Source organism: Solanum stenotomum, chromosome 6 (assembly GCF_019186545.1).
Source record: "Solanum stenotomum isolate F172 chromosome 6, ASM1918654v1, whole genome shotgun sequence".
Classification (NCBI taxonomy): Eukaryota; Viridiplantae; Streptophyta; class Magnoliopsida; order Solanales; family Solanaceae; genus Solanum; species Solanum stenotomum.
This window is the reverse complement of record NC_064287.1, coordinates 53951548-53977017: the sequence shown is the minus strand read 5'-3', so window position 1 is coordinate 53977017 and position 25470 is coordinate 53951548. Positions and strand designations below refer to the sequence as shown.

Sequence of the window (25470 nt, the reverse complement as noted above, 5' to 3'; positions counted from 1 at the left end):
TCAACATGTAGGTTGAAAAATCTGATGCGAAGTCTCTGCTGACCAAACTGTCTAGAATATGTGTGCATTCTTCCTGCTTCTCGAGTTCTTGGTTACATTGCTTGGCTGATTATCCCTTGTGCAATAGACATAATATATATGTTGATATTCTATCATGTTGTTATATATATATATATATATATATATATAGAGAGAGAGAGAGAGAGAGGCTTTAATAAATTTTAACATGTGTGCTTATTTGTCGTTCAATTGGAAAATAACGGTAGTTGTATAAACCAACTAAACCAGAGAGCACGTAGTGGAGGACTATGTTTCTATCCCCCGCAAAAGCTAAGGAAAACATCTCTAACTTGTTAGCATGGACGCCGATGTACTTGAAAACATAATCTGCAAGGAGGCCAGAAAGAGAGAGTCGCTGCAATTGCTTGCATTGTTGCAAATGCCCCCAAAACTAGCATCAAGTGCATGTATTGCAAATGACTCAATACAGTAACTGCATTTGTAAAAAAAATGAGAATATCTCTTGTTAATTTTTGCATTTTTCTTTGTAGATTACCCTTTTCTGAGTACTTGTGTCCTTAGGTGCAAAAAATCTTTGATCTTTGCATCTGAATGTGACAACCCTGATTACCTAACCCTTGGACTGCTTGACACTGGTTTTGGGGCCATCATTCACCATTGCAGGCAATTGTGACGACTTCCCCGTTCACACCTCCACTACGTACTCCTCCAGTTGTGTGAGCCTTTGTAATCTGGAGAAAAGAGACTGCCCCTTCAGCAACGAGTCTCTGTTGGTCAATGTTGCAAAGCTGGAGACGGTACGATATCTTAGATGCCTTGTTGTTCAGTAATTTATGGATCAGAAGTTATCTTAATGTGTGTAATGTGTACTTTTACTTTTTCTTAAGTGTGTAATGTGTACTGCTTTCTGTACACGTGTAGCACGTATTTTATGTCAAAAAAAGAGAAGAAGGAAATATCCCAATTCATATTGACTCTCACACCTTCCGCTTTACTCTTCTCTCCATTGCAATTTCCATGGTAGTCATTAGCGTGTGAATTTCAGCTTCGTACTCCCTTTTAAGATATTTTTGCTTAATTAATTTAACAAAATAATTTGCTCCCGTAAATACTCTTATAAAACAAATACACTCTTCTTCAAGTGTCTAAGAAATTCTAATCATTTGATCAATTTCATTGTTCATCCTTCTTAAATTTTCTACTTCAAATTTCAAGCTTTGCAAGTACTAAAATGGGTGAACGGAACACACAAAAAAATGACTTAGGCTTTTGACATTTTATTAGGAGCAATCTCGATGACATTCATACAAATAGAGAATTTGTGTTGATCCTTATTTCTGGTGCATGTTTGTTCTATTCTGGTGTGTTACCTGGGCCTATCTATTAGCCATTAAACTTTTTGACATCTCTTTCAAACTTTGTGATTTGCATCACTGAAAGAGGGAGAAAGAGTGTTGCTTCTGGCTTCAAATGTCGTTTCTCCTTGCTGGTAAAGACACTTTTTCTCCCTCACTCTTTCAATAATGCGTCTGTCTGTTTTAATTTGTATATTGTAACACCTTCTTGGTGCTTTCGGTTATGAATTTATATATTCTTTGAAATACTAAAATCTATTTCTAGCTAATGTAATGACTTTTTACAGATATCTGATGCCATCAACGTTTGGCATTTTAACTGAAGACTATCTACATGTTGTATCCCTAGATAACTTTTTGCATTCATGTATTTTCTGCTGCAAAATAGATTCTAGGGTTAAGGTAACTAATTTTCTAATGGGTTTTATATGTATCATTTACCTGGTATGGATCTGAAAAGGGGGTTTATGAGGATAGAGTGTACGCAGGCCTTACCTCTACCTCGAGTAGGTAGGAGACACCAGCTGAGAAATGTTGTTTCCAACTACATGGTATGAAGCTACAAATAAAGAGTTAAGTTTTAAGCTTCTAATTATCTCTACATTTTTCTAAACATTCTAACTTATCTAATTTTTTGCTTTCTTATTTTATATTTTGTGTTATATGTGTACTTATGACCCTTACATATGCCGTGTTTATTAAGGTATGTTTACTATGCTTCATTTAAATTAATATTTTACCTCTTTGCCGTTCTCTTCTTTTGTTGCAGTGGTGTAAAGAATATAGTCAAGAGCGAAAGAATTTAAGTACCTAAACTTGGTTTTTGTGATTGTACTGTTGAAAATATATTTATATGTATAATAGTAGAGTTATTCATTTATTAATCTCTCAATATATTGAAAGAGCTCTAATTACCCTTAGCTTTAGATTAGCCCAAAGCAATCTCAATTGCTCACACGTGGAAATAAAAAGCCTTCACTTGTTAATACCCAAACAAATTGAGCCATAAAGGGCCAAAATTATGAGGCCTTATAGTACAACTTAAAATGCTTTTGATATTATAGTACAGCTTGAAATGCTTTTGCTACCAAACTCTGGATTGATTGTTAGAGGTGAACACTTTGCATATAATATAAAGAAATAATTATAATATTATACAGTTTTGTACAATAAATTATTTATTATAGTCATGTTGGCCCCGTGCAACGCACGGCCATCCCCATCTAGTACTAATAATATGTAACGGTATTGTTCCAATACCTCTTTTTCCACAACCCTCTCATCATATTTATGGAGGATATTCTTACAAATAAATATATACTTTTAGAAATCATGCAATCCATATTATTTTTTATACACCAAACAAACATCGGATAAGAAATAATCTCATAATACACCATATTCAACATTATTTTTATACACCCTACCAAATGAGCTCTAATAGTTTAGATCTATGACACATTACTCTTGAATATATTGGTTATTAAAATGTCTTGCACCAATCGACATGCATTATTTTAGCATATCTTATTGGGGACTTGCCTCTTTTATTATGAAAAATAAAAAGATTGACTTGCATTGTATAACATAATTAATATAATTAGAAAAGCAATGCACCTACCTAAAGTGTGTCTAGAGAGGCTAAAACGTATATAAACCTTGCTCCTATCTAATAAAGATGGAGAGACTATTTAATAACATATTCAGTAAAAAATTCATAAATGAACCAACAGAAGATAAAACGTATAAAAATCTTATTCCTACCTAGTAAAGATTGAGAGACTATTTTTATACCATGAAATGATAAGAATCATAAAGTTAGACGTGCCCTAGGATTGGACTCAAACTAGCTCAATTGTTGCCTCTCACATAGTTGGTGATTTAGCTCTAATATATATACATGTATTAATGAGTAAATATTTCATCCTACTAACTTAAAAGAAATACTCCATATATCCACTTGAAAACAATGTCAAAGTCTCAAACTTCTCCCCAAATTCCTCCCACGTATTTACAAGAAGATGAACTTAGTGATGAGTGTAAGAAATTGCTCTTAACTCTACCAAAAGAAAGAGGATGGCTTGTATCACATATCTACAATTACCAAGGTTTTTGGGCAACATCAAGAATCATTCAAGGTGTGATTGCTTGTCAACAACAATTTCAAGCTCAAGATAATGATATCATCCTTGTTACAACTCCTAAATCAAGAACCACTTGACTAAAATCACTTTTATTTGGTTTAGTAAATCGAGTAAAACATCATATTTTTGAACAAAATCACCCTTTACTTATTAAGAATCCTCGTGTTCTTGTTCCATTCTTTGAACTTAAACTCTATGTTGATGGGCATGCAAGTCCGTGATTTCTCATCCTTCACCACACCTAGACTCTTGTCAACTGATTTGCCCTTTGCTTCATTACCAAAATCTGTCCAAGATTCAAAAACCAAACTTGTTTATTTATGTAGGAATCCTAAGGACACTTTCATTTCTATATGGCATTTTGCAAACAACTTAATACTTCATCACAAAGATACCAATTCCATTGAAGAATTGTTTGGTCTTTTTTGTAAGGGGGTGAGCTTTTATGGTCCATTTTGGGATCACGTGTTAGATTATTGGAAACAAAGCATAGAAAATCCTAACAAAGTATTTTTCTTGATGTATGAAGAAATTAAAGAACAACCAAAATTGCATCTTAAGCGTTTGGCTGAATTCTTGGAATGTCCATTTTCTATAAAGGAAGAAAATTGTGGAGTTGTAGATGAAATATTAAGAATGAGTAGCTTTAAGAATTTGAGCAATTTGGAGGTGAATACAACTGGAAAGTTGTCAACTGGAGAAGAAAATAAAGTGTTCTTTCGTAGAGGAGAAATTGGAGATTGGAAGAATTATTTTACTACAGAGATGAGTGAGAAACTCAATTATATCATTGAACAAAAATTTCAAGGATCTGGACTGAAATTTTCATATATTTGATTAGGGATTATTTTATTTGCTTCGAAAAGTAATATTGGAGTATATGTTTTTGAGATATGTGTATTTGAGATTAATGTAACAAGAACATATATATCACAAAAATTCTACTAGTAATATAATGGTACTGTTTTAGATGTTCATTAATCATTACTCAAATTATACAAATTATGTATTAAATTCATATTACTTTGTTTTGTCATGGACAAAAAGGGAACCACACTCTATACATATACTCACGTTTAGAGAGGGCACAAATTAAAGAACGACTTGTAACGATCCATTTGATAACCGTTTTGACACTTATTTTGGGTTTGAAATGTGAATTTTGACTTGTGAGGTCGGGTGACATGAGTCTCGAGGCATCCAAATGTGTATCAGAGAAGAAAACGAAAAGCTAAATGTTAGGCCAAAAAATTGATCAAAAACAACATTTGAGGTAAATGGACTTGAAATAGAGGTTTGAAAGTTCTTATTGATCCAGATAATGATTCATAACTTAGATAGATAGTTTGAATGAGTCTCTAGGAACTTTGGAGCAATTCGAACACTTATGTAATTTAAAAAAAATCATCACTCGTGTTCTTCAAATAATGGGTTAAATAGATGTTCAAAAAGTTTGTTCAAGTGATCAGAATCAAGCGGATTTGTTTTCAAGGCATTATCGACCTCAATATTGAAGAAATTGATATACAAGATTAGAATGCATCATTTTCTAGATATTAAGTAATATTTTAATCAAGAATAGTAAAATATGTGATGTACTATTTTCTCCTTAATCAAGATTTTATCCAATTAAACTTTCCTTATAAAATTTTTCATGAGACAACTAACAATTATATTACTAGATGTGTGTACTTTTTTTCTTAACTAAATTTTTTACCCATGGATATGCCTAATTAAGAGCTATCTCTAGAGTGCTTTGTCTAGTTCTCTTACTTTGCTGTTCTCAATTATTAGATGCGAAAAAAAGTGTTTTCTAACATGACCCCACAACAACAACATTATTAATGTAATGTAACAAAACAAGAGCTCTATTTAAAGTTTCTTGTCTAGTTCTCTCTATATATACACTTATCAGTAAACCTTCATCATACAAATTAGAAGAAAACACTCAATCTTCAAAACCATGACAACATCTCTTCCCAAATACTTACAAGATCAAGAGGGCTTAAGTGAAGAGTGTAAGAATTTTTTCTCAGTGTTACCAAAAGAAAAAGGATGGATGGGATCGTATATTTATAACTATCAAGGTTTTTGGGCATCGCCAAGAACAATCCAAGGTGCGATTGCATGTCAACAACAATTTCAAGCTCAAGATAGTGATATCATCCTTGTTACACCTCCTAAATCAGGAACCACTTGGTTAAAATCACTTTTATTTGTTTTAGTGAATCGAATGAAACATCCCGTTTTTGAACAAAATCACCCTTTACTTGACAAGAACCCTCATGATCTTATTCCATTCATGGAACTCACACTCTATGTTGATGGCCATGTCCCTAATTTTTCTGCTTTCACTTCACCTAGACTCTTGTCAACTCATGTGCCCTTTGCTTCATTGCCAAAATCTGTCAAAGATTCAAAAACCAAACTTGTTTACTTGTGTCGGAATCCTAAGGACACTTTCATTTCTATGTGGCATTTTACAAACAATTTAAGACTTCATCACAAAGATATCCATTCCATTGAAGAAATATTTGAATCTTTTTGTAAGGGGGTGAGCCCTTATGGTCCGTTTTGGAATCACATATTGGATTATTGGAAACATAGTATAGAAAAGCCTAATAAAGTACTTTTCTTGATGTATGAAGAAATTAAAGTGCAACCCAAACTTCAGCTTAAACGCTTGGCTGAATATTTGGAATGTCCATTTTCCATAGAGGAAGAAAATTGTGGAGTGATGGATGAAATATTAAGAATGTGTAGCTTTGAGAATTTGAGCAACTTGGAGGTGAATACAAATGGGAAATTGTCAACTGGAGCAGAAAATAAAGTGTTCTTTCGTAAAGGAGAAGTTGGAGATTGGAAAAATTATTTTACCATAGAAATGAGTGAGAAACTCAATCATATTATTGAACAAAAGTTTCAAGAATCTGGAATAAAGTTTTCTTACATTTGATTAGGCATTAAGATTCTATATGTCAATTGAATGCAATTATTGTTTTAAAAGTCAATGTTGAATTGAAGTAGTTGTAATTGAGATTAATATTGTAAGAAGAACATACTACAAGAGTTTTATTATAGTACTGATACAATTATGTTCACAACTTAAATTGTTGAAAAAATATGTATAATCATATCTCTTTATTTGGTCGCAAACGGTGCTTTTCATAGTATGATCGTTTTCCTTTTCGATTTTGAAAGTGTCTAGTATACGTATTGAAGCCGATTAATTTTAATTAGAGCTGTGTAGAGTTTTATTCGGGAGAAAACACTTTCTACCAAATCATCATATATATATTTTTACTATGCTTATGTTTGTCCATACAATTTTTTCCACTTTTATTCAACAAAGAAATTTCAAAACACCATTTAATTATATATCAGATTGATTTCTGAAGTTTTTATTTTATTTTTTTGAAGATGAATTTCAAGTTTGAAAAAATCGCTCTAGCTATTCTTTTTTCAAATGATTGCAAAAGGCATATCTTGAAGGATTAGTGAAACAATAATGCATTTTAACAAATTACTAAATTGACCCTATATAAATTAAGCTAATGATGAGTACAAATCATCTTATATCAAACATCAACCAACTATATCAATATCTACCTAGTTTTTACACTATTTTATTACCCCACCTCCACACACCCATATATATATATATATATATATATATATATATATATCATGAATCATGACTTTAGTTATTTTAGTCTTGCATTTAATTTCTTTATGGGTAGTTAATTTATTAGTTAAATTGGATATATATATTTATTTATTTATATTTTATATATAGGACTAAGTTAGCGCTTAAATGGTAAAATATGTATAGTGGTTGTATCGTCGTTTTACTCTTCTTATTATATGCTAAAATGGTGGTTGCAAACACCTTTTTTTATTACAACGATTCGAAATCGAACCCAAATCGATAATTTTTAAAAAAAAGTTATTGGTTTAAAGGTTTTATTTTTTTATCATCAGATTATCGGTTAGAGGTTTTTTCTTAATGGGTTAATCAATAACCTAATAGTAAATTTAAAAAATTATATTTATAGCATTCGGTATATAAAGTCCTTAACTTAGGATTTAGATTCATATTTTTATTTCTGGCAGTCACAAACTTTCGGTTATTCTCCGATGTGTTAGTGTTGCTTTTGAGCAAGATGCAATCTATCAACTCATCATATGCATGGTTTATTCAGTTTATCACCATGTTTCTAAGTGATTTTCAACTATTTATTTTTTGTGTCAAATCTTAATGGTTAAACTGATAAGCCAATATCCTAATGGTTCCATAACGATTTAACATGTCTATAAACCAATAACTGATAAACTTAAAATTGAACTGAACCAAACGATACACAACCCTATTTTTTATGCTTTGTAACTCTATTTTTCTTGAGAAGAAAAATTAGAGTCGAAGAAAAGAGTAATTTTATTGCCACTTATGATTTTACATACTAATAATATGTAACAGTATTGTTCCAACTATACCTCTTTTTCCACAGCCTTTTCATCATATTATGGAGGATATTCTTACAAATAAATATATACTTTTAGAAATCATACAATACATATTATTTTTTATACACCAAACAAATATCGCATAAGAAATAATCTCATAATACATCATATTCAATATTATTCTTATACACCCTACCAAATGACCTCTAATATAGTACTTTAGATCTATGACACATTACTCTTGAATATATTGGTTATTAAAATGTCTTGCACCGCGACATGCATGATTTTAGCATATCTTATTGGGGACTTGCCTCTTTTATTATAAAAATAAAAAGATTCATGAGTTGCATTATATAACATAATTAATAAAATTAGAAAAGCAATGCACTTATCTAAAGTGTGTCTAGAGAGGGTGAAACGTATATAAACCTTGCTCCTATCTAATAAAGATTGAGAAGCTGTTTAATAATATATTCAGTAAAAAATTTATGAGTGGGTCTAGAGAGGATAAAATGTATACAAATCTTATTCCTACCTAATAAAGATTGAGAGACTATTTATATAGCATAAAGTTAGACATGCCCTAGGATTGGACTCAAACTAGCTCAATTATTGCCTCTCACATGGTTGGAGATTTAGCTCTAATATATATACATGTATTAATGAGTAAATATTTCATCCTACTAACTTAAAGAAACACTCCATATATCCACTTGAAAACAATGTCAAAGTCTCAAACTTCTCCCCAAATTCCTCCCAAGTATTTACAAGAGGATGAAGATAGTGATGAGTGTAAGAAATTGCTCTTAACTCTACCAAAATAAAGAGGACGGCTTGCATCACATATCTATAATTACTAAGGTTTTTGGGCAACACCAACAATCATTCTGTAACACCCCAGAAAAAATTTTGAACTAAGACTCGAACCGTTCTTCGTAGTGAGTAAGATTTTACCAAGGAATTAAATTTTTTTCTTAAGTGTTAAGGTCACTAGATGTAGCACCTTGAATTTCAAAAAGAATTAGATTGGAAATAGCAAAAATCTGAAATTTTGCTAAGTTTGAGTTTTGGGTCGACTTCAAATGACCATAACTTCTAGCTCAGGATGATTTAGGTGTGATACCAGATACCGTAGGGAAGATCTTTGAATTATCTTTCCAACGCCACCGAGTTTTCTCAGTTTCGGGTTCGTATGAGGGAGATATGTCCATTCGAAGTTGGGCTGTGTAGATAAGAAAAGTCAAAACCGGATTTTAGAGGGGTATTTTGGTCTTTTCCTTACCCAAACAGATTTAATTCGTTTTTAGTAATATTTTAGGGGTCTAATCTGATAAGGTTCAGTTTTATAATCCTAGTTTACGCCTAGGGTTTTAGTTGAGAGTTCAAGAAGAGAAAAGAAGAAGAGAGATGAGGAGAAAAAGAGAAAGGATCTAAGCGTTCGTCGAAATTCTTGAGAGTTGTTGCTGATTGTCGCCATGGGTTTGATCCCTAAGTGGTATGTAAGATTCCATAGTGTTGGGTTTGTTCACCCACACGCCAAACATATTATTTTCAGCGAAGTTTCATTCTCAAAAGGTTGAAGAATTTAAGTTCTTGATAGGTGTTCTTGAAGTTCATTCTAAATCTTGCTTTGTTGGGGTTTAGATGACATCTTGAGATTAAAGTGATTATTTTGAGTGGATTAGTGTGTGCTTAGGTTGGGTGATTAAATCTAAGGAAAACGTGAAAAGAGAAATCGATTAAAAGCGATTTAGAATCAGAAAACGAGAGGCGAAATTCGTCGAACTTGGCCTGGGGAGAGGCTAGCGCGGCCCGCCCCTGCAGTGCGCCCATATGTAGCCTCTGAAGTTAGGGGCTGGCGCCCCGCGTCCAGAACACGCCAGGGTCGCCTGCCCCCACTCATTCTCCGTTAGTTGTCCCGTTTGAGCTCATTTGAAGTGTATCTTCACCCCTTTTGATTCTAAACACTTCAAACTACTTCCAAACACTTAGAAATCATTCATAACATGATCATAACCTTGAATTCATAATTCAAATTCAAGGCAAAGTTAAGAGTTAAGTCTTGAGAGTTCTTCCAAGCATTTTGAGAAAGTCCATGTAAGTCTTTTTTAGGAGTCTTTTACAACTTCTAGTAACTTGTTTCAAGACTCGAGTAAGTGAGCATGAGAGTGAGGAGAATGTATTCATGAGTCTACACTATCATCTATATCCTTCATATCATGAACCATAACTCTTGAATTCATAATTCACATTAAGAGAGAGTTAAGAGTAGAGTTCAAGCAAAGCTATGAGTTCAATTATGAATCCTTTGAGATCAACTATCGATTTGAACTAGGTTCTGAAAAAGTAAGTATGAGAATGAGAAGAGTTGTATTCACGAGTTCCATATTATTATGTAGACCCTCGAGTTGAGTCGTTCATGCCCATAACTTCCGCATAAATTCCATAAGTTGAGTACCTTTGAGAGGAGTAGTATCTTCAAGTTCTAAGTCTTGAGTATTGAGTTCCTAATCCCCTTTGAGATTATGTTTCTAATCATGGGACTAGTATATGTTACCCATGAAGTCTTTGAGTTGAATTGTCCATGCCCATAATTCCGCATGAACTCTATAAGTCGAGCAGTTTTCAGATAAAAAATATCTTTGAGTCCTTGAGTTGAGTAGTTCATGCTTATAATTCCGCACGAACCTTCTAAGTTGAGCATTCTTGAAATTATTAGTATCATTGAAGTTCTTGAGTTCCAAGTATTTGAGTTCTATATATGGTTATTGAAAACCTTGCATTGAGTCGTTCAAGTCCATAATTCGGCGTGAACCATATTTTAAGAAGTCTTTTACAAATGTTTAAATTTTGTTTTAAGACTTAACCTTTGAAGTTGAGTAAAGAGTAAGAGCAAAGTTCATTTTCTTTAAATGATATATGGGAACTAAGTATTCCCAAGAGTAAATGTTTACACATTTAAGATGAGAGAAAACTGAGATTTCCAAAAGAGTTTTGAACAGAAAAATGGAACATTGATTCCAAGAGAGCTTTTAAGCTAATTAAGTTTGAATAATTATCTCAAACCAGAGAAGGAGTTGTTTTAAAAACATATGAGCTAAGTATATTTTGAGAGTAGTATTGAGCACCGATATGGGGACGCGAGTTCATATTAACTCAAGCCCCCATAAATCATGTAGCCATCATGGGCAGAAAAAGAGTCATACTTTTTAGATGATTCCTTAGTGCTTTTAAGCATAGACTAGTGGATCCACTTAGTAGTTCAGGTTCTATATCAATGACAAGGTATATGACGATCCTTGACAACGTGAGGTAAAACGTTGTACCATCACTTAGGCTCATAGTGATGGCTGTCGGTTAGAGAATCTCCCACAAAAGATATTGTATTCTTATATACACAGTTATTTGTATTTTTACATACATTTCAGAGTTATGTTATATCCTTGCATACACACAGAGTTGACAGTATGTTTTTAAATAGTTTGTTTCTTTATATTGCACTTGTTTTAAATTGTTTTATATTGAAATAAGTTCAGTCATATTGAATTAAGTATCCAGAGTTGAGTACCTAGAGTCGAATATCATATCTTTGAGTTGAGTATCTTATTTCTGAGTTGAGTAAGTTTGAGTAGTTTTGAGTATCCTTGAGTATTCCTTGAGTTGAGTAAGTTTGAGAAGAAGTAAGTATGTTTCCTTTTTATCAAGTTTCAAGCTTATGTTTATGTTTTAGAATTTCCCTTACATGCTCATACATTCCACGTACTGAGCTATTTGGCCTGCATTTTTCATGATGCAGACACAGGTATTCGAGATCATCAACATGAGATTCGTAGATACATCCGGGAGTTCGAGTTAGCTATGATGAGTCTCCTTAATTCCAGAGGATTTCATTTACTTTTCAGTTTAGTCAGGATGTCGTGGGTCTTGTCCCAACTTTTATCCTTATCAGTTAGAGGCTTCATAGATAGTCAATAAAGTTGAGAAGTTTGCATTATTCATTTATTTTATTAAATGTTTTAAAGACTTTAAGTTACCCATTTTGGGGCGAGTTAAATATATTATATTATTCAGAGTTTTCTTTTGAGTTAAAGCTTTCTATTTAAGTTTATTGAATTTTATTCAATTTTTAAGCTTTTGCATACTTGAGTTAGTCTTCTGCTTGTAGTCAGCCAGGATGAGGGTTCGATTGGGGACCAGCAATGGACTTCAAGTACCGGCCACGTCCAGGGTGTAGACTCGGGTTGTAAGGTGTGATTGCTTGTCAACAACAATTTCAGGCTCAAGATAGTGATATCATCCTTGTTACAACTCTTAAATCAAGAACCACTTGGCTAAAAACACTTTTATTTGGTTTAGTGAATCGAGTAAAACATTCTATTTTTGAACAAAATCATCCTTTACTTATCAAGAATCCTCATGATCTTGTTCCATACTTGGAACTTACACTTTATGTGGATGGACAAGTCCTTAATTTCTCATCCATTACCACACCTAGACTCTTGTCAACTCATTTGCCTTTCGCTTCATTGCCAAAATCTATCAAAGATTTAAATACCAAACTTGTTTACTTATGTAGGAATTCCAGAGACACTTTCATTTCTATGTGGCATTTTACAAATAATTTAAAACTAGATCACAAAGATATCAATTCCATTGGAAAAGTGTTTGATCTTTTTTGCAATGGTGTGAGCCTTTATGGTCCATTTTGGAATCACGTGTTAGATTATTGGAAAGCAAGTATTGAAAAACCAAATAAAGTAATTTTCTTGATGTATGAAGAAATTAAAGAGCAACCAAAAATTCAGATTAAACATTTGGCTGAATTCTTGGAATGTCCATTTTCCATAAAGGAAGAAAATTGTGGAGTGGTAGATGAAATATTAAGAATATGCAGCTTTGAAAATTTGAGCAATTTGGAGGTGAATACAAACGGAAAATTATCATCTGGAGAGGAAAATAAAGTGTTCTTTCGTAAAGGGAAAGTTGGAGATTGGAAGAATTACTTCACTATAGAAATGAATGAGAAACTCAATCATATTATTGAACAAAAGTTTGAAGGATCTGGATTAAGGTTTTAATATATTTGATTGAGCATTTATTATATTTGTTTTGCCAATTATTGCATGCAATGTCTAATTGTTGTCACTTTATGTTTAAAATTGAGAAGTTTGTCACATTAATATTGTAAAATTGTGATAGCTTGTTGTTTGAGAAAATAAAAGAATGCACAAGTTATTTTGACATTTATGGGTATCACGGTTTAATTATTCTAGCTAGTTGAATAAAATAATTTGGAGGGTGAGATAAAGGACGAAAATAAATAATATAGAGCAAATTTAAATCTAGCTGTCACTTCTTGATCGATAATCATCATTATCTATAAAGATCTGAAATTCGATATTAAATTAATTCGATCACTTCCTTACTCATACAAAAATCTTAATCTAATTGATTTTATTTGATCTCCTTGACTTTGAATAAGAAGAGGAAAATATATTTTTTCACCCAAAGAACAAAATTATGCAATAAGTTAATATTTTAATAATATTATCCTCATAAATTTCAACATATTAATGTTACTTTTTCTTTTATTTACATCTAATTAAATATTATATTGTAGTAGTACAATTTTATTTCTTTTTCTTGTTAGTTAAGTAATAAATAAAGTTCAAATTCTAGTGCCATAAAGTTGGTGTGGTGTAGTGGTTATCACGTCAGTCTTACACACTGAAGGTCCCCAGTTCGATCCTGGGCATCAACATTACTTTTTTTCCCTATGGAAATGAATGTTTCATGTTCGGTACTCATATTGTCACTTTTTTTCCCAACGGAAATGAATGTTTCATTTATTATGGTTTTTCATCGATATTTTGTACTCATATTGTAACTCGACTAAATTCAAATTCATGCATTGCATGACTCTTTTTCTGGAGTGACGCTCTTGACAAGACTTTTTTCCATTTCTACAGACTCAAATCTAGACTTCTGGTTAAGGGTAAAAGGATCTCACCTATATTTCGCCACAATCCATGTCGTTATTATCTACTTATAGGGCCGTCGACTTACCTACTTAGGTTATTAGGCCGTAAAGAATTCCCCTTACAATTCAAAGCCCAATTTATTGGGCCCATGATAATTAGCACCATTTTGATTATCAAATAAGTTATTTTCCAATTCCACATTTTCTCTCATATATATTATTTTTCCTTGCGTATTTATGTTCAACCTTACATCATATATAAGACCAATAAATAGAACATACATAATTAATTAAATGGTTTACCATTTATTATTTTGTTAATTTTGTGAAAATTCAAACTCGCAAGGATTAAAAGTGCGTGTATCAATTACATGAAGGTTAACTATGTTTAACCAGAAATCAATCACAAATATCAAAATAAAAATTTATCTTATTTTATTTGTAATTCGCAGCAAACATTTCATTTTTTTGCCATCTGATTCGGTATACAATTAGTCATTTTATACATTTCGGTATAAAATGCGTTTGTGTTTGTATAAAGCGAGAGAAAATTCTATATACAAATACAAATACATATATTTTCGTCTTATACACTTATAATTATTGTTGACACCCAATTTTGACCATTCACGATAGAATTAATTTTTGAGCTTCTTAATTTCAAACGATTTGAAATAATTAATTATTTTATAAGTAATTTTAGTCATTTTATAAATTTTGAAATACTATATATGTTCTATATAATTAGTACATCTTATGAATATTCGAAAGTTGTTTCCAAAAGATTTTAGTTTTATCTTAAATATTTGGTTATTTAGTTTAGTTTAAATTATAGTTATATTTTCGAGATAACTAGGTTATAATTAAGTTGTTTGTTTTATTTCGTTGAGATTAAGAAGCTCGTTAATTAACCTATATTAATTTGTCTTATTTAGCTTTAGCCGAATTTGCTAATCAAACTCAATTTTGTTACGTTCTAAATTCATTTGGCTATAATTGCAATCTATTGACCAATTTATCAATTCAAAACCTAACCATTTCAATTTTACCCTTAAATCCATTTTGCCTTCATCTTGAACCAAGTTTGGGCCGATTTCAAGACCCAATTCCTTGAATCAGCTAACCTTATTCCAACAGCCCACTATATAGTGTACCAAGCCCATATTTCTTTTCAGCAAAACCAGCCCAATTCCTAACCAACAATACAATACAATCAGCCCATATTACCCAAACAACTCCAAGACAATAGCAACAACAACAATACACCAAACCGACCCCTTTCAAACAATACAATATACGTACAGCAGCCCAAACAAAAAAAAAATGACCCCACATCGTTTCTTCTTCTTCTTCAACGCATACCAGCCGACAACAACAGCAGTAGCCGAACAACCCCTGCATCCTCTTTCTTCTTCACTAACACGTGAACGCGTCTCCAGACGTGCTCAACGTCAACAGTAACTGGCAGATGACAAGATGCAGCTACGTCTCCAGACGTTCCCAGCGTCAAAGCAGCAGTAATCAAATGGCAGAATCCACGGAAAGAAGCAACCGCGCCTGCCCTCACCAACTCGTTCCAGCCCTGCTGCCTCGTCCGGATTCTTGGGGATTTTGGAGAAAATCTCACATAAAAGGAACAGCTTTTGAACGATTTTGAAAAGTGTGAGTTGGAAATTCCGATTTTGCCCTATTCCTATCCTTTCTTCATCCAAATCCGAACCCTAATTCCCTACTATAAATACTATGTTCTTCTACTAGAGGGGGAGGAAAAAAAAAATTGGATTTTGAAGTCATATACGAAAATAGCTTACAAAGGGTCACTTGGTTTCGGTTTTATTCGTTTTTCTTTGTCTGCTCGGGCGGAACTAGTGTGGTGAAAGAATCGTTGTCTCGTCGTCCCAACTCGCTGCCCCAAGAACGGTAATCTCGCCCCCCCTCTTGTTTCCGCTTCAATATGGTGTGTTATGTATTTGATATTCGGTAAAGGTTCTGCTATGAATGACGAGTAATTTCTTCTTTTTAGTCCTCTGTATCGACATCGTTTTCCTGTGAATTTTGAATCATAAGTACGAGTTAACATTCTGATAAGGTTTCTTTGGGATAATGTGTTGGTAGTGGGCTGAATCATATGTCGAAAGCTAGCCGAATCTTCTTTTAATTTTCGCTCAAGATAATATGCTATACATTTGGTTTCGACTTTGAGTATGCTGGATATCATTCCACTTCTTCATCATTTGTTGGTATATTTTGGTTGTCTCCTTGGCCATTTCGATGTTGCAGTAGTTTTCTCGCCCTGGCTAGCTTAATCTTGTAAGAGTTATTTATGTTCTTAGATAATTTGAAGGCTGGTTGTGCTTCCCTGTATCCCAGCTACCGATGCTATGTTTATAGCCTGTTGTAATCTTGCTTTAACTTAGTTCATAGTCCTATTATTCGCATACTTCCGAATATGCATAGAATCCTATGTGTTAAGACTGTTTAGTTTGATAATGCGGTTGTTTTTAAATGCTACATTCATGAACATATTGTCGATTTTGATAAGTTGTTTGCTAGTACTAATTTGCATTGGAAGTTACTGTAATAGAAGTATTAAGTCTTGTTTCACTCCTCGTCTAATAAATTGATCTCTCCTGCTAAAGTAATCAGTTTGGACACCTTATCGTAATAATGTTTGTTCAAGTTCAATCGTGACATTAATTTCAATGGGTTTGTTTAGAGTAAAAAGAGGTTGTTTAAGTTCAAATTTGTATGTTGTTCGAAGTCGTTCATGCCTTTGGGTTTTCAATTCCATATTCATAGAACTCGTCGTTTGCTACTTTCCTTATTAGAATCCCATCTTCTCCCTTAGTATTTATGTGACTTATTAGTTAGCTAAAAAGTCTAGTTGTCATTTTAGAATTGTTAGGAATATAGTAGTTGGGTTTTATGGTCTCAAGACACTTTCTCTTTATTAAAATGTGTTTTGATGCCTAATTAATGTAGGTAAGTGACACAACAATATTGTTTGCCATTTTGCTTTGTTTTTATTTGTCCGTTTTTTATGTGAAGGGAATTTTAGTCAGGCATCTGTTTGTTTATTACCTGGACTAATTTAAATGTATTCATATGTTATGCTCTTAATTGAATCTAGTAAGTCCTTGTTATTCTTTCATGCTAGTTCATCATAGTCCCATTATGTTTATTAAAGATCATCGCAATAATTTATTTTACCATAAGTTGAGTAGTTTCATTTAAATGCACTATTATTATTTTAAATATTAATCTACATTTCCTTGCTTTCTTTTTACATGTGAAAATCTACTCGGAGTTCAACATGAACTCCTATCTCCTACCCTCGTACCTCCTCGTTGGGCCAAGGGCCCAATTTTATTCCTTATCAAGTCAGCCAAGGCAGTAGAACGAAAACACAGGGGCTGGAAACGGTGAACAGGGGTTAAGGATCGATTTTAGGCCCCGAAAAGCCCCAAAATGGGCTGTATATTTACTGTATACAATACTTATACATTGATATACAGGTTCAGCGCAACAAATATGTGGCCAAAACGTAAAAATACAGGGCTGAGGCAACATATAGACATTCGGAAGCAAGAGATACATGAAAAGGGCTGATATACATGCCGATATACACTGATATACATCAGCTGTATACCAAAAACGGGATTGAGTAAATCCCCAGAAATTACAGCGAAAATGGCCCAAAAAAGGGGGCTCGAATTCAATTTCTCTCCGTTATTCTTAAATTATTTAATTATAATCATTTATTGTTTGTTGTTATTAACTCTAACTTTAGAATTGTTAATTAACTTAATCGAATCCCTCAAAAGGCGAACTATTTCTCTGTGTTGTTTTATTTTTTTTTTAAACAAATCTCATTTTATCAACTCTCGTACTTTCATTTATAATCTCTAGTCAAAAACTTTTTTTAGTTTAAAAATAGTTTTTTTTTTTTTTTTTTTTTCATAAAACCAAAAAATGACTCAAATAAAAATCAACTAATTTAGTTTCGTTAAAATTATAATTACTTGTCTATAATTCAAATGTTTCAATTAGGGTCCCATTTTCTTAAAAAAAAAAAAAAAAATTTGCTATTTGTTTAACTATTTTTTCAAAGTTAATCTAATAGTATAAATAAATAAAATTTACTTACTTAGTCAATTTCTCAAAAAGGTTAGTCAATTAATTTAAAATGATTCTCATATTATTTCAAAATGAATTAAATAAATTCTAGTCAATCTAGCTTCTTTGTAAAATTTTATTCACTTGCATGTTAATCCAAATGTTTCATTTTAAGGTTCCTTTCTAAAAATAAAAAATAAAATAAAATAAGATGTGTCATTTATTTAATCATTTTCTCAAAGTTAATATCGTAAGGCATTATTTTTATCTTTATTAATAGTCAAAATATATTTTAGTCAAGTTGCAGGTCAACCGCATGTTAGCGGACACTTCGAATGCCTAAACCCTTCTCGAAGTGTAAATTGAACCCCGAACCCTCTTTGGTATTTTCAAATGATTTTTTCTGTTAAAATCTTTGAAAATTATAAGTTTTCTTAATTTCTTTAAAAAATTAAGTGGCGACTCTTTCTAAGTATTTCTCAAATTGTTTTATACTTAGAACATTTTTAAAAGTGATTTTTCTAGAAATAGTCAAATTACGACACCACAATTATATAAATACAGATTTTATTATACAAATTATAATGTATAAATGAATTTATACAAAACTAGAAATTTGTATAAAATTGGATGTATATAGCGAATTATACAAATCAAAAGCTCCATAGCAAACATAAAATTGGCTATGGAGTGCAATTATGCAAACTATAGCTATAACATACAAATATGATTTTTATGTTGGCTATATGTGAAAGTTACTCGATATTTTTTGGGTTGAAAAATTCAATTATGAGAATAAATCTTCTGTTTCTTTTCTTTTAATCTCATTTTCAAACCAAATAAAGAAAGAAACTAATAGTTTTTCCAATTCAGCATTTTCTTCTCTTATATTTCTATATATTAGAAGAGTCTAGGATTTACTACCATTGTTCCAATTAAATCATTACAAATGTCCAATACTTACTATATAAAATATATAAGTGGGCCCCACCTCCTTCCACTTAAATAATATTTTTCAACCTTATCATGGTAAAAGTTGAATTTATTATCCTTTTCATTTAATTTTATATGATATTATTTTTTTCTATAAAATCATTATATATGTTTTAATAATTTAAATTTCAAAAACATTATAATTTAACTTTAAAGATTTTATTTTATCAAAATCTTGTACATTGAAATATATAGTTATGAATTTAAAATATTTTTAAAATCATATAAAAATTTCAATAACTTCTCAAATTCCATAATATAACACTTAAATACTACATATTATATATTAATTACTATACTATAAATGACTTAAATACTCCATATTATCTATTACAATAATTAACAATTATTTGACACTTTAAATTCTATCAATGCCATATAAATTAGGATAAAAAACCTAACATATAATATTTAAATATATTTAAAAATAATATAAGTAATACTATACATTACAATAATTAACAGCTTAATTATTTAAAACTTATATAAAAAATTTAATTGACTCTCTAAATTCTATTGGTACCACATAAAATAGATTATATAATAAACATATATTGTTTGAAATTGACGAAAAAGAAACAATAAATTACAATAATTAATAAAAAAAAAAGTCCACTCCAAAAAATCTATCAATTAACAACATATATTGTTTGAAATTGACGAAAAAGAAACTATAAATTACAATAATTAACAAAATAAATCTCTCGACTCCAACAAATCTATCAATTAATGCCACATAAATTGGGACATGGCAAATAACATATATTATTAAAAAATTAGGTTCAAAATGTACTAAAAAATACAATAATTAACAACTTAATATATTAAAGAGACATATAAAAAAGGGTTAATATTTGAAATTCTGCATCTGCCACATAAATTAGAACAAAGAGAGTAATAAATATTATTTTCAAAATTATGTTAAAAAAAAGTACTACAAATCACAATAGCTAACAATTTAAAATATTTTTAAAATCATATAAAAATTTCAATAACTTCTCAAATTCCATAATATGACATAAATTAAAAAAAAAGTGTTATAAATCATAATAAATAGTACAATATTTAAACTACTTTAAAAGCATTATAAATTGTAATAAATAATACAACAATTTAAATTACTTAAAATTTAACGACTTAAATTTTTTTTTAAAATGTATTAAAATTTTGGTTAATTGTCAAAACTTTACATGTGCCACATAAATTGGGACATGGACAGTCACACATATTTTTTTAAAAAAATTACATTAAAAGTATTCTATCAATTAACAACATATATTGTTTGAAATTGACGAAAAAGAAACTATAAATTACAATAATTAACAAAATAAATCTCTCGACTCCAACAAATCTATCAATTAATGCCACATAAATTGGGACATGGCAAATAACATATATTATTAAAAAATTAGGTTCAAAATGTACTAAAAAATACAATAATTAACAACTTAATATATTAAAGAGACATATAAAAAAGGGTTAATATTTGAAATTCTGCATCTGCCACATAAATTAGAACAAAGAGAGTAATAAATATTATTTTCAAAATTATGTTAAAAAAAAGTACTACAAATCACAATAGCTAACAATTTAAAATATTTTTAAAATCATATAAAAATTTCAATAACTTCTCAAATTCCATAATATGACATAAATTAAAAAAAAAGTGTTATAAATCATAATAAATAGTACAATATTTAAACTACTTTAAAAGCATTATAAATTGTAATAAATAATACAACAATTTAAATTACTTAAAATTTAACGACTTAAATTTTTTTTTAAAATGTATTAAAATTTTGGTTAATTGTCAAAACTTTACATGTGCCACATAAATTGGGACATGGACAGTCACACATATTTTTTTAAAAAAATTACATTAAAAGTATTCTATCAATTAACAACATATATTGTTTGAAATTGACGAAAAAGAAACTATAAATTACAATAATTAACAAAATAAATCTCTCGACTCCAACAAATCTATCAATTAATGTCACATAAATTGGGACATGGCAAATAACATATATTATTAAAAAATTAGGTTCAAAATGTACAATAAAATACAATAATTAACAACTTAATATATTAAAGAGACATATAAAAAATGCTTAATATTTAAAATTCGGCGTGTGCACATAAATTAGAACAAACAGAGTAATAAATATTTTTTTCAAAATTATATTAAAAAAAAGTACTACAAATCACAATAGCTAAAAATTTAAAATATTTTTAAAATCATATAAAAATTTCAATAACTTCTCAAATTCCATAATACGACATAAATTAAAATAAAAAAATATATATATTGGGCCCCGTGCTGTCACGGGGTCCTATATCTAGTATAATATATAAAAACCTTACCTTATATAAACGACCAACAAATAGATCATTCATAATTAAATGGTTTACCATTTAATAGTACGTTAAATTTGTGACGATTCAACTCATAATTCATAAAGATTAGAAGTGTGCATATCAATTACATGAAGGTTAACTACGTTTAGCCATAAATCACAAATATCAAAATAAAAATTTATTGATATTTGCCCCAGAAAATGTTTTTGGATTTTTCCGATAAAGTGTACATATAAACATATAATTAATTATATAAATTCCAAATATTTCTTTAGTCCAACCAAAATACAACTATCTAAGGTGTTTCTTAAGAAAATAACACAAAATATGAGATGAGTGATGACACTAAAATATTCAATAAAAAATAATAATGATATCATATAAAATAAGTATTGCAAAGTTATAATGACAATGATCATAATTTAAAAGTACTAAATCATGCTAAAATAAGTATAATAAGTATTAGTTACATGATTAAACATTAAAGAAAAATTAAAATTCAATTATGTATTTTAAATGTCTAAACCAATGAAACTAAAGAACAAATATTCAACATTATTGTCATTCTTAGTGTGGAATTAATTTATTTTGTTAGCATTGTATTGATTTGATTTAGAATTGAGCTTTATTAGAATTACTAATATCTATGGACTATAACTTTTATTGGACCATTCAAAATTTTAAGTTTAAGAAAACTTGAAAAAAATATGTTAAAAGATAAAAATTATGAAAACGTATAAGTAATATTTAGAAATTACATCAAAGTAAATACTTTTATGTATAAAATAAATTTTTAAAATTATATATATAATGTCGGGTCGGTTTGGTCTTGGGTTGACTTCTTTTAGTTAAAATCAAACCAACCCAAGTATAGTTGAGTTTTTTTTCAATACCAAACCATTAGTCGAATTTTTTTTCCAATTTGACTCAATTTGCGGTTTAATTCGATTTTCGATTTGATTTTGTACACCCCTAACTGTCACACTAAGTATTGACACTCACGTTTATACACACTCTTAGTAACAACAAAAGTTCTAATAACTATAATAAAAAGGCATGAATGAGTAATTATTACTGATAGAAAGACATGAAAAATGTGAAGTGGTGAGCTCACATGAAGTGTATGAGATAATACTATAAGTGTATCCATGCCTATTTGTTATAAAAACCCCAAATTAGAAGAAAATGTTCAATTCTCAAAATTATGACAACATCTCAAACTTTTCCTCCCAAATATTTAAAAGAGGATAGCCTAAGTGAAGAGTGTAAGAAATTGCTCTCTATCCTACCAAAAGAAAAAGGATGGATTGGATTATATATCTATAATTACCAAGGTTTTTGGATATCACCAAGATTGCTTCAAGGTGTGATTGCGTGTCAACAACAATTTCAAGCTCAAGATCGTGATATCTTTCTTGTTACAAATCCGAAATGAGGAACTATTTGGTTAAAATCACTTTTATTCTCTTTGGTGAATCGAATGAAACATCCTATGTTTGAACAAAATCACCCTTTACTTAACAAGAACCCTCATGATCTTGTTCCATTCTTGGAACTTACACTCTATGTTGATGGACAAGTCCCTGATTTCTCATCCTTCACCACACCTAGACTCTTGTCAACTCATTTTCCCTTTGCTTCATTACCAAAATCTGCCCAAGATTCAAAAACCAATCTTGTTTACTTATGTAGGAATCCTAAGGACACTTTCATTTCTATGTGGCATTTTTCAAACAACTTAAGACTTCATCACAAAGATACCAATTTGATTGAAGAAATGTTTGATCTTTATTGTAAGGGGATGAGCGTTTATGGTCCACTTTGGGATCACGTGTTAGATTATTGGAAACAAAGCATAGAAAATCCTAACAAAGTACTTTTCTTGATGTACGAAGAAATCAAAGAACAACCTAAAATGCATCTTAAGCGCTTAGCTGAATTCTTGGAATGTCCATTTTCTATAAAGGAAGAAAATTGTGGAGTTGTAGATGAAATATTGAGAATGTGTAGCTTTAAAAATTTGAGCAATTTGGAGGTGAATACAACTGGGAAGTTGTCAACTGGAGAGGAAAATAAAGTGTTCTTTCGTAGAGGAGAAATTGGAGATTGGAAAAATTATTTTACTACAGAGATGAGTCAGAAATTCAATTATATCATTGAACAAAAATTTCAAGGATCTGAACTGAAATTTTCATACAATTGATTAGGGGTTATTTGTTTTGAAAATCAATGTTGGAGTATGTGTGTTTGGAATCGATGTAACAAGAACATATATATATCACAAAAGTTCTATTGTAGTAATATAATGGTACTGATTTATATATTCATTACTCAAATTATTACAAATTATGTATAAAATTCATATTACTTTATTTTCTTATGGACAAAAAGGGCACAACACACTCTCTTTGTATATATATATATATATGTATACACTCATGTTTAGAGAGAGTACAGATTAGAGGACAACTTGTAACGATCCGTTCAATAATCGTTTTGACACTTATTGCATGTTTCAATGCATCCAGATGTGTATCAGAAAAGAAAACAAAAAACCAGATGTTAGGTTTAAAAAATGATCAAAAAATAATATTTGAGGTAAATGGACTTGAAATAGAGGTTTGAAAGTTTTTAGAGGTTCGGATAACAATTTAAAACATAGATAGATTGTTTTAACGAGTCTCAAGGAACTCTGGAGCAATTCAAACACTTATGTAATTAAAAAAAAATCATCATTCATGTTCTTGAAAAGACGAGTGAAATAGATGTTCAAAAAGTTTGTTCAAGTGATATGTAAGCGGATTTGTTCACAAGGCATTGTCAACCTCAATATTCAAGAAGAATGCATCATTTCCGAGATATTAAGTGATATTTTAATCAAGAATAGTAAAACATGTGATGTACTATTTTCTCCCTAATCAAGATTTTATCCAATTAAACTTTTCTGATAAAAATTTTAATAAGACAACTAACAATTTTATTACTAAGTATGTGTATTTTTTTTTCTTTACTAAATTTTTTACCCATAGATATGCTTGATTAAGAGCTGTCTCTGAAGTGCTTTGTCTAGTTCTCTTGCTTTGTTTTTCAATTATTAGATGGGAAAAAGAAGTGTTTTCTAACCTGACCCCACAACAACAACATTGCTAATGTAATGTAACAAAACAAGAGCTTTATTTGAAGTTTCTTGACTAGTTCTGTAATTCTATATATACTCTTATGAATACACCTTCATCATACAAATTAGAAGAAAACACTCAATCTTTAAAACCATGACAACATATCTTCCCAAACACTTACAAGATCAAGAGGGTCTAAGTGAAGAGTGTAAGAATTTTTTCTCAGTCTTACCAAAAGAAAAAGGATGGATGGGATCATATATTTACAACTATCAAGGTTTTTGGGCATCGCCAAGAATAATTCAAGGTGTGATTGCTTGTCAACAACAATTTCAAGCTCAAGATAGTGATATCATCCTTGTTACACCTCCTAAATCAGGAACCACTTGGTTAAAATCACTTTTATTTGTTTTAGTGAATCAAATGAAATATCCTATTATTGAACAAAATCACCCTTTACTTGTTAAGAACCCTCATGATCTTATTCCATTCTTGGAAATTAGACTCTATGTTGATGGTCTTGTCCCTAATTTTGCATCTTTCACTTCACCTAGACTCTTGTCAACTCATATGCCCTTTGCTTCATTGCCAAAATCTGTCCAAGATTCAGAAACCAAACTTGTTTACTTGTGTAGGAATCCTAAGGACACTTTTACTTCTATGTGGCATTTTACAAACAATTTAAGACTTCATCACATTGATATCCATTCCATTGAAGAAATATTTGAATCTTTTTGTAAGGGGGTGAGCCCTTATGGTCCGTTTTGGAATCACATATTAGATTATTGGAAACAAAGTATAGAAAAGCCTAACAAAGTACTTTTCTTGATGTATGAAGAAATTAAAGTGCAGCCCAAACTTCAGCTTAAACGCTTGGCTGAATTTTTGGAATGTCCATTTTCCATAGAGGAAGAAAA

General features: G+C 30.5%; 2 protein-coding genes, 1 non-coding gene and 2 pseudogenes across 6 annotated transcripts in view; all 5 read left to right on the top strand.

The window, feature by feature from the left end:
• The window catches only part of LOC125867428 (cytosolic sulfotransferase 12-like), a 60761-nt gene extending 47534 nt beyond the window's left edge, over positions 1 to 13227 (top strand). The window contains exons 2-3 of one of the 3 annotated variants that reach the window (XM_049547929.1): positions 3485 to 3514; positions 12236 to 13227. In XM_049547929.1, the coding sequence (XP_049403886.1) occupies positions 3485 to 3514; positions 12236 to 13065 (860 nt within the window). In that variant the 3' untranslated portion in view covers positions 13066 to 13227. Of the gene's footprint in view, positions 1 to 3484; positions 3515 to 5637; positions 6572 to 12235 lie in introns of those variants that run through there. The other 2 variants (XM_049547927.1, XM_049547931.1) reach the window with 2 other exon arrangements.
• The window catches only part of LOC125867431 (cytosolic sulfotransferase 12-like), a 69748-nt gene that overhangs the window by 39773 nt on the left and 4505 nt on the right, over positions 1 to 25470 (top strand). Inside the window, exon 1 of one of the 2 annotated variants that reach the window (XM_049547935.1) lies at positions 24681 to 24860. The exons of the other annotated variant lie outside the window; for it this stretch is intronic. Within the exon in view, the coding sequence (XP_049403892.1) occupies positions 24707 to 24860 (154 nt within the window). The 5' untranslated portion in view covers positions 24681 to 24706. Of the gene's footprint in view, positions 1 to 24680; positions 24861 to 25470 lie in introns of those variants that run through there. 2 annotated transcript variants of the gene reach the window in all.
• Positions 3322 to 4489, top strand: LOC125867430 (cytosolic sulfotransferase 12-like; annotated as a pseudogene).
• On the top strand, positions 13676 to 13748 carry TRNAV-UAC (transfer RNA valine (anticodon UAC)). Its single transcript has one exon. It is a non-coding gene; the product is annotated as a tRNA-Val (tRNA).
• Positions 22639 to 23702, top strand: LOC125867434 (cytosolic sulfotransferase 12-like; annotated as a pseudogene).